The sequence below is a fragment of the Myotis davidii genome, unplaced genomic scaffold, assembly GCF_000327345.1.
Source record: "Myotis davidii unplaced genomic scaffold, ASM32734v1 scaffold38, whole genome shotgun sequence".
Classification (NCBI taxonomy): domain Eukaryota; kingdom Metazoa; phylum Chordata; class Mammalia; order Chiroptera; family Vespertilionidae; genus Myotis; species Myotis davidii.
The window spans coordinates 6,863,748-6,873,023 of NW_006291383.1; the positions used below are offsets into that span (position 1 = coordinate 6,863,748).

The window sequence follows — 9,276 nt, forward strand, 5'->3', positions numbered from 1 at the left end:
GGCAGAGGTGGTTAGGGGCAGCCAGGCAGCAGGCGAGCAGTTAGGGGCAATCAGGCAGGCAGGTGAGCAGTTCCGGGAGATCAGGCAGGCAGGCGGAATGGTTAGGGGAGATGAGACAGGCAGCCGAGCAGTTAGGGGCGATCAGGCAGGCAGGCAGAGGGGTTAGGGGAAATCAGGCAGGCAGGTGAGTGGTTAGGAGCGAGCAGTCCCAGATTGTGAGAGGGATGTCCAATTGGAAAGGGTGCAGGCTGGGCTGAGTCCCCTCCCCCACACCCCTGCACGAATTTCGTGCACCGGGCCACTAGTTAATAAATAAGAACAAGAATAAATTTTCTTGTACTCACAACTATAAACCTACTTTTGCCCACCCTATATATGTATATCAAATCATTGTATTGCATATTTTAAACTTACACAATGTTATATGTCAATTATATTTCAAGAAAGCTGGGGGGGAAAATTTTATGGGTGAGATGAAATGCTTTAACAAGATTCCCTGGAAGGTCGGAGATGATACTAGTAAACTGAGCATGAGATTCATAAGCAGAGGAATTCAGAGACAAATTAACAATGATTATTTTCTTCTCCGAGATAAATTGTGTATGTAAACCATGGTCTTTGTTTTTTGAAGTTATATGCTAAAATATTAGGGGTGAAGGGTCATGATATCCACAACATACTTTCAAATGCTTCAGAAAAAAAATTATGTTTCTGTGTGTTTAGAGAGATTTAAAAAATGTGGCAGAATGTTAACAGTTGCCCAGCCAGAGTGGCTCAGTTGGTTGAGTGTTGACCTGTGCTCTGAAAGGTTGCCAGTTCAATTCCTGGTCAGGGCACTGTGGAAAGCAACCAATAGATGTTTCTCTCTCTCCTCCTGCTTTCTCTCTCTATGCATGTCCTTAGGCGAAGATTTTTTTAAAAAAGAAACAAAAATGTTAACAGTTGATGGATCTAGGTGTTTTATTGAATTTTTTTTCAACTTTTCTGTAGTTTGAAATTTTTCAATGTAATAGACTAAAGGAAAAAAAAATAGGTCCATGTCTTTACCTACCAATGTGTGTATACATGTGTGTGTGTGAATCAAACCATGACCTCCTGGTTCATAGGTTGATGCTCAACCACTGAGCTACATGGGCCGGGCGAGTTTACTGGTTTATGTGACAGAAATGTCAAGGAAAATATTGTTGGCTTCATGCACCAATAATTTATTTCTGAATTTATATGAAAACATATAGAGGTTTTTGAATTTTTTCTCTGTGTGATTTAAAGAGGGAGACCAAAAACCAAATGAGCTCATTGTCACTACCTTGTTTTTTACACACCAAGACATTCTCTTTTCATTGGCACCAAGTTAAATTTTGGAATAGTTTTGTTTCTTCATCCTCAGAATTCAGCCTATAGGAATATTTTGTTTTGTGGTCAGAATAAGAATTTCATTTAAACTGCGTCAAAAATTGCCCTAGCCAGCGTGGCTCCTTGGGTAGAGCATCAGCCTGCGGACTGAAGCATCCCAGGTTCGATTCCAGTCTAAGGCACATGCCCGGGTTGCAGGCTTGTTCCCCAGTAGGGGGTGTGCAACAGGCAGCCAATCAATGATTCTCTCTCATCATTGATGTTTCTATCTCTCTCTTCCCTCCCTTCCTCTCTGAAATTAATAAAAATATATTTTAAAAAAATAAACTATCAAAAATTAACTCATTCTAAATGGCAGATTTTGATGATACTAATAAACTGGTTGGTTTGGATAGAGTACTGGCACATGTCTTCCTCCGAATCTTCCCCACTTTTTCAGAATGGGTCCATATCATACAGTCTGGAAGCAGTTTAGTCTTGCTGGGATTTGAGACTTCTTTTTATTCCTGGTAATGGAGCTGTGTCTATAATCAAACTGCATCCCAGAAAATTGTGATGCAGAGAGAGAGAACTCCATCCCCACCCCATCTCCAACTGTTAGCCTGTAGAATATGAATGCTGATTGATTATGACCAGTTGACTGTCGTGACATTTTACATCTCCCTTACTTGACAAAAATAATGCTAGTCTAGTTGTCCTTTGCTGAGATGTGCTTCCTGTCTAAAACTAAGAATTCATGTGAGAAAGCTGCAGGTGATTTGGTAGAGAGTGATAAAAATCTGTATCCCCTTAATGTGCGTAGAGAGTTGTGAATTTGGAGGATGAGCTCCTGAAATCGGAATGTGCTGAGGCTAACAGTTGGCGATGCAGTGGAGGTAGAGTATTCACCTCCCATCCCTCCACAGGTTTTGGGGATGCAAAAGGGTGTAGGCACAGCTTCAATGATTAGAAAACAGCTCTTTATTTGAAGTAGGGGAATTATGTCCTTGCAAAATCAAATTTTGTGAGGGACAGGAAAGGGCTGCATGGGGGAGTGGGTAAGGAAAGGAAGGAAGGAGTACTCCATCCTGGAGATTTTTTTTTTAATTTAAAAAATTCTACTGAAATATAACACACATATGGAGGAGAGTGCAGGCATCTGTGTACAAACTGATTAATGATCACAAAGGTGCCCTGACTGGTGTGGCTCAGTTGGTTGGGCATTGTCCCTGGTCAGGGTACATGCCGGGGTTGTGAGCTCGATCCCTGGTAGGGGGTAGGCAGGAGGCAGTGGATCAGTGTTTCCCTTTCACATTATTATTTTTCTCTCCCTCTCTCCTTCCTTTCTCTCTATAAAATAAACTATTCTTTTAAAAATATGATCACAAAGGTAACAGATCCAAGTAATTATCTTTTAGGTTACTTTTAACCTCTCCTGTGTAGCTTGAAATCTCATCATTGTCAAGGTGCTGAATATATCTAAAAATACCTGCCTTTTAAATTGTACTTCTTAATATATTTTTATATTTCTTTTTTAAAATATATTTTTCTTGATTTCAGAGAGGAAGGGAGAGGGAGAGAGAGATAGAAACATCAATGATGAGAGAGAATCATTGATTGCCTCCTACATGCCCCCTTCTGGGGATCAAGCCTGCAACCTGGGCATGTGCCCTTGATTGGAATTGAGCCCGGGACCCTTTAGTCCGAAGGCCAACACTTTATCCACTGAGCCAAACCGGTTAAGGCTATTTTTATATTTCTAATATTTTCTTGGTGTGTGTGTGTTTAATTTTCCTTAGATTCTTAGCCACTTTCCCATCTCTAACTGGATGCAATGAGGATTTTAAAGAGAAATTTTGTCTATGTTTAGGGAAGCTGAGTCAATATTGAGCCGATAAGGCATAATGGCAGCTGTGCTGGTGATACTGGGGAAGACAAAAGGAGAGGTAGCAAAGGATCTGGGGACTGCTGGCCTAACTGCCATTCTCTCCTGGAAACTCTCCTTTCATAAAATCTTTCTATTTTAATGTATTTTGGAAGATTGGGATGTTAAGGAAGTGCTTTTCTTTCACTGTTGGCACAGTGTCACCTTTGCCCAGGGTCTACTCATCCCTGTTTAGCTGCCTTCATCTCTGAGTGTCGTCCTGCAGGTTGGCTTCCAGCCTGGGGAATGGGTCTGCATTCCCCCGTCTCTCTGGCTGCTCCTATATGAACTCCCTGTGTTTCCTTTTAACAGCCTTCTTTGTGGATCTCACACTGTTCAGGTGGCCGCCTTTGTGCAATAGAACTCCAGAATCCTTAGCTGGTGGGGCCTCAGTCCTTTTACCACTGCTACTGCAGCTGTCCTCACTCAGTGCTCTCTGTTTGCTGAGCCAGCCACCTTTTCTTGATAAAAGCACCTTAGTCTATATTTTGTCCCTTTTTATTTATTTATTTTTTAATTTCTTTATTGGTTAAGGTATTACAAATGTTTCCTCATTTCCCATTAACCCCCAACCTCCCTGCCCCCAACCCCCACCCACTCATGCTCTTATCCCCCTGTTGTCCGTGTCCATCGGTTTGGCTTATATGCATGCATGCAAGTCCTTTGGTTGATCTCTCCCCCTTACCACCTCCCTCCCCTACTTTCCCTGTTGTCCTTTTAATTAGACAACCCCAACTGTGCATGACAGCATAAATTTTACTGATGATAATTCCTACCACTTAACTTGGACTCTCGGCGATGATCAAAGGGAGGTTTTTGAATTTTGAAGTTTGTTCAGGTTTTCTGATTATGCCTCTAGCTTAAATTATACAAGAAATCCAGGGTTACTTGTATTCCTGTGATGACCCTTTGATTTTCTTTTGAACTGAAAGATGACTCTTTTTTTATTTTTACTTAAAAATTTTAAATCATTAATACCTAAGATATGAAAAAATATATAAAGAATAATACACTCAGCCAGCATGGCTCAGGTTGAACATCAACCTATGGCTCGATTCCCGGTAAGTGCATATGCCCGGGTTGCGGGCTCGATCCCCAGTGTGGGGCATGCAGAAGGCAGCTGATCAGTGATTCTCTATCATCACTGACGTTTCTCTCTCTCTCTCCCTCTCCCTTCTTCTCTGAAATCAATAAAGTATATTTAAAAATAGCCGAGACCGGTTTGGCTCAGTGGATAGAGCGTCGGCCTGCGGACTGAAGGGTCCCAGGGTTGATTCCGGTCTTGGGAGGCAGGAGGGGACAGGGGTAAGAGATCAACCGAAGGACTTGTATGCATGCATATAAGCATAACCAATGGACATAAGACACTGGTGGGTAGGGGAGGCCAGGGGATTGTCAAGGGCTGGGGAAAAAAGGAGACATATGTAATACTCTTTGTAATACTTTAAGCAATAAAACAGTAAAATAAAATGCATACTATGAATCTATTTTGGCTTAAAAAATAAAACATTACACATAGAGTTGCCTCTCTCTATACTTTCATCTCCTTATTCCTCCTCTCACCAGTTACCACTGTTCGGACTTTAGTGTTTATTATTACTACACATGGCCTTATAAATATCCCTAAATCACATGTAGTATTATTTTGCATGCTTTTAACTTTATGTAAATGGTACAATGCAGTGTATATTCTGTTGTCACCTGTCATTTTCATCATTAAATCTTTATTCACACATTTAAATGCTAACTACTATGGCTGCTCTGAATTACTCTATTTTATAATAGGTTGCAACATTGATTTTATACTGTCTAAATAAGATTCTCTGATCATTAAACGAGCAAGGCTACCCATTTTGGGGTTCAAAGACTTTTTCCATCTATAGTCTGACCCATGTTTACTTATAGGGTTGCCTAACTCTTTTTCATTCTGGAACACACCTGTGAACTTGTTGGGACATACCAGGGTAAGGCAAAAGCTCTCCACCCCCATCTCACTCCCTCTTACCTATCCAGCTGCCCAGCCACACCCAGCCTTCTTTCTCTTCATCCTGGCCATTCCCCACTTTCCCTGTGGAAGTCAAAAACTTGAAACAGGGGAGCTCAGAAGAAAACTCAGGATACTGTGACATTCAGGGGGTCATTTCACTTTGCATGAAAACATTTCACTTTGCTGATGGGACTTTGGAGTCTTTAGGCCACTGATATCTCTTCAGAATGGCTAAGAGCTTTGCTTTGCCACCTAATCATTCATATAGCCATTCAACAAGTATTTATCGTTTGCTCACTGTATTGGCAATAAACACTGTCCCTACGCTGTGGAACTCAAATAGTCTAGTGAGGGAACCACATATTAGTCACATAAATTTTAAAAAAAGTTATAACTGTGAACAGTGCTATGAAACAATGTACATAATGGGGAGATTTTACCTAATTGAGGTTGGGGGTGAGTGTGCCTTCCTGAGAAAGTGATTATTTTATTGAGATCTAAAGACTATGTGGGAGTTCACTAGGGTAAGAGAAGAGGTTGTTCCAGGTTAAATATAAAGGCCTGGGAGCAGGAAGGGCATGGTATGTTCATGATATTTGAACCCAGAAAGTGAGAGGTGAGGAGAGTGGGAGTGAGATGTGCCTGGAGAGATGGGGCCACGTGGGTCATGGAAGGACTTTTGTTTTTATCCTAAAAGCAACGGAAAGTAATTTGTTTCATGTGTTTTTTCATTTTTTCCAGTTTAAAAAGCAGAAACTCCTCCTTGAACTAGACCAGTATGCCCCAGATGTGGCCGAACTCATCCGAACGCCAATGGAAATGCGTTACATCCCTCTGAAAGTGGCCCTGTTGTAAGTATTCTCTGACAAAACAGGCTCAGTGCCAACAAGTGCGAGGAAAATCTGATGAGACTTTCTCATGTTGTTTGTTGTATTTTTGGAGATTCGCAGTCTTAGTCATCAAGTATTTGCTGTAGTTCTGTTGCACAACTGGGGTTCTGGCCAGCAAGAGACAGAGCCATTCTTTCTCTGTCGGGACAAAGCTTCATACAGGAACATGCACAATCCACCCTTCACAGATGCTTTTTCACTCCATCTGAGCTCTAGCCTACTTGTAACCACTGTTTGTTTCTTTAAAAAAAAAGAAAAAGAGATCATTCTTCCATTGTGATAATATGGATTGAATAAAATTCTGATCTTCCTGTGGTTGTTGTTTTGAGCAGCTTCTATCCTTCATGTACAAGTTAGCCCCCCATTTGTAGTTCAGAAAACAAGTACAGTTCCAAACAGACCCATCCCAGACACCTAAAATGGGTGACCAGTATGGGAGAGTGAAACTTACGGAGGCTCTGTGAAAGAATGCCCCAGGAGTGCTCAGTGCTGCCAGTAAGTTTAATTCTTTCAGGTTATTCCCGTTTATATTCCTGAGATAGGCAAATGTGAATAATCATTCAATCAACTAATAGTCATTGAATATTAATAATATACTAGTTTTAGGGATACACCGTAAACAAGTCTGACAAGTTTCCTCATGGAAAAACACGACCTTAGAACTTTAGAATTAGAAGGAGCCTTATGAGGACAGTTTATTCAACCCTCTGCCTGTGTGTGAATCCCCTGTTCAGTAGTTCAGATAGTTGGCTGTGTAGCTGCTTCTTAAACATCACCTTCTATTTAGAAATGGTTCCCCCCACCACCAGTTTTGAGGTATCAGTTCATATCTATGTACTTCAGAAATATTGCTGGGAACTATTTAATAGAACCAGAGGTTTAGAAACATTATGAATTCCTTATGGATTAATCTGTCTCCTGAGGGTAGTTTTGTAATAGCAGCAGCCATTTCTTTAAAGGTTGTGTAATAAGCCTATCTGTAATTGCTGGGGAAAAAACACACCAACAATTTCTAGGCCTTTGTCTTTAGAACTGCTAGTGTTACAGCCCTGGGAGGTATTGGATTTAAGGTCTTTATTTGTAAATAATAATTATAATCTCCCTGAGACACTGGTATGTTTCTTCCTATCTGATAATCAGAATTATGTAACTGGTCTCCCTTTTCACACTGTCTGCCAGGAAACGCAGAGCCAGATTTGAAGCTGATTATTACAGGGCTGTAGAAGACAAGTTGGGTCTTCTTTCCCTGGCCTTTACTTTCTCCTTTTATTAATGTTTTCCCTGGTCTTGTTTCTTTATTTGTATTTTTATCTTACTGGGTTTTTGTTTGTTTGTTTGTTTTTAAATATATTTTATTGATTTTTTACAGAGAGGAAGGGAGAGAGATAGTCAAAAACCTCAATGAGAGAGAAACATCGATCAGCTGCCTCCTGCACACCCCCCACTGGGGATGTGCCCACAACCAAGGCACATGCCCTTGACCAAAATCGAACCCGGGACCCTTCAGTTCGCAGGCCGACGCTCTGTCCACTGAGCCAAACTGGCTAGGGCATATCTTACTGTTATTTTTTATTCTCGGTTCTTATTTGAGTCACCTCTAATCTTTTGTGGAAGCAAGATAGAAATAAATAAAAATAATAATCTATTATGACTACATGATCTTTCCTTACTCACCACATTTCTTTTTTTTTTTTAATTTTATTTTTTATTACAAAGGGTATTACATATGTGTCCATTTTTTCCCCCCGCCCTAGACAGTCCCCTAGCCTCCCCTATTCCCCAGTGTCTTATGTCCATTGGTTATGCTTATATGCATGCATACAAGTCCTTTGGTTGATCTCTTACCCCCCACTCACCACATTTCGAGTTCATTTTCTTAGTCCATTCCTTTTCATCTCAGGAAAAAGACTAGATGTTTCAGCTCAGTTCCATCCTAGAGGAAGTTCAGGTGTCCTGTGAAGTGCTATGGCATCTAGCTTGTCGAAGTCAGCAGATAACTTACTTTGTCCTTGGGGTCTGGCTGGTGAATCCTGTTTTACTACAAGAGGGCTAAGTCTAAGCTGCTCCACCTTTTGAATGGGCGTAGCCTGTGTCACAGTGTAGGAGCCTGACTGAGGAAAATGCTTTTTTGGTGTTCAGAGATGCATGTAGCCATTCCTAAGATATATGATTGTGGGGAAATTTGGTATAATTTTATCATTTTGAAATCTGAGGTAGTAGAAAGAATATAGGCTTTAGAGCTGGAGACACATAATTTGAATATATTCATTAGCTTGTGAACCTTGGGCAAGTTAATTAATCACTGAGTCTCAGCTTCCTCATCTGTGAAACAGGAATAGTGTTATTGCTAGTTTATAGGGTCTCTGTAATGATTAAATAAGACAGTTTTCTATAGACCACATAGCACAGAATAAGGAGTGAAAGTTCAGTACCTTTTACACATTGGCCTCAATCCCACTCCATTCTCTTTTACTTAGGAGAACTAATTTCTAAGAAGCTGCCTTCCCTTGAGTATGTTTTTAGGAAATCTCTGTAATTTTCTAGATATAGTGGCATAGACTCCCTGGTCCTTTGACCAGGATTACTAATACCAAATATGTGTGCTTTTCACCAGCTATCTCTTAAATCCCTATACGATCTTATCTTGTGTCGCCAAGTCTACCTGTGCCATCAACAATACCCTCGTTGCTTTCTTCATTTTGACCACGATAAAAGGTAAGACACCCAAAAAGTACAAGCCCTGATTTGTGTAACACTTATACTGTGGACTTTTAAAAAATACAATGCAACACTTTAAAAATTGTTTTTAAATTACACAAGTATGAGTGGATAAAAAAGCTGTGGTACATTTATAATAGAATACTACTCAGCTATAAAAAAGAAGGAAATCTTACCTTTTGGGGCACCATGGATAGACCTGGAGAGTATGCTAAGTGAAATAAGCCAGTCAGAGAAAGACAAATACCATATGATTTCACTTATATGTGTAATCTAAAGAACAAAATAAATTAACAAGCAGCCCATAGTTACTTAAAACAGACTGACAGCTGTCAGAAGGAAGGAGGGTTGGGGAACTTGGTGGAAAAGATGAAGGAATTAAGCAAAACAAAAACAGAAACAGACATTATGGTGATTGCTAGAGG

At 40.4% G+C, this 9,276-nt stretch overlaps 1 protein-coding gene across 1 annotated transcript in view; it reads left to right on the forward strand.

Annotated features, from left to right (window-relative positions):
- Window positions 1–9,276, forward strand: part of PIGU (phosphatidylinositol glycan anchor biosynthesis class U) — an 85,327-nt gene that overhangs the window by 22,571 nt on the left and 53,480 nt on the right. Inside the window, exons 5-6 of the mRNA XM_006764579.2 lie at window positions 5,985–6,094; window positions 8,748–8,848. Coding sequence (XP_006764642.1) covers window positions 5,985–6,094; window positions 8,748–8,848 — 211 coding nt within the window. The remainder of the gene's footprint in view (window positions 1–5,984; window positions 6,095–8,747; window positions 8,849–9,276) is intronic.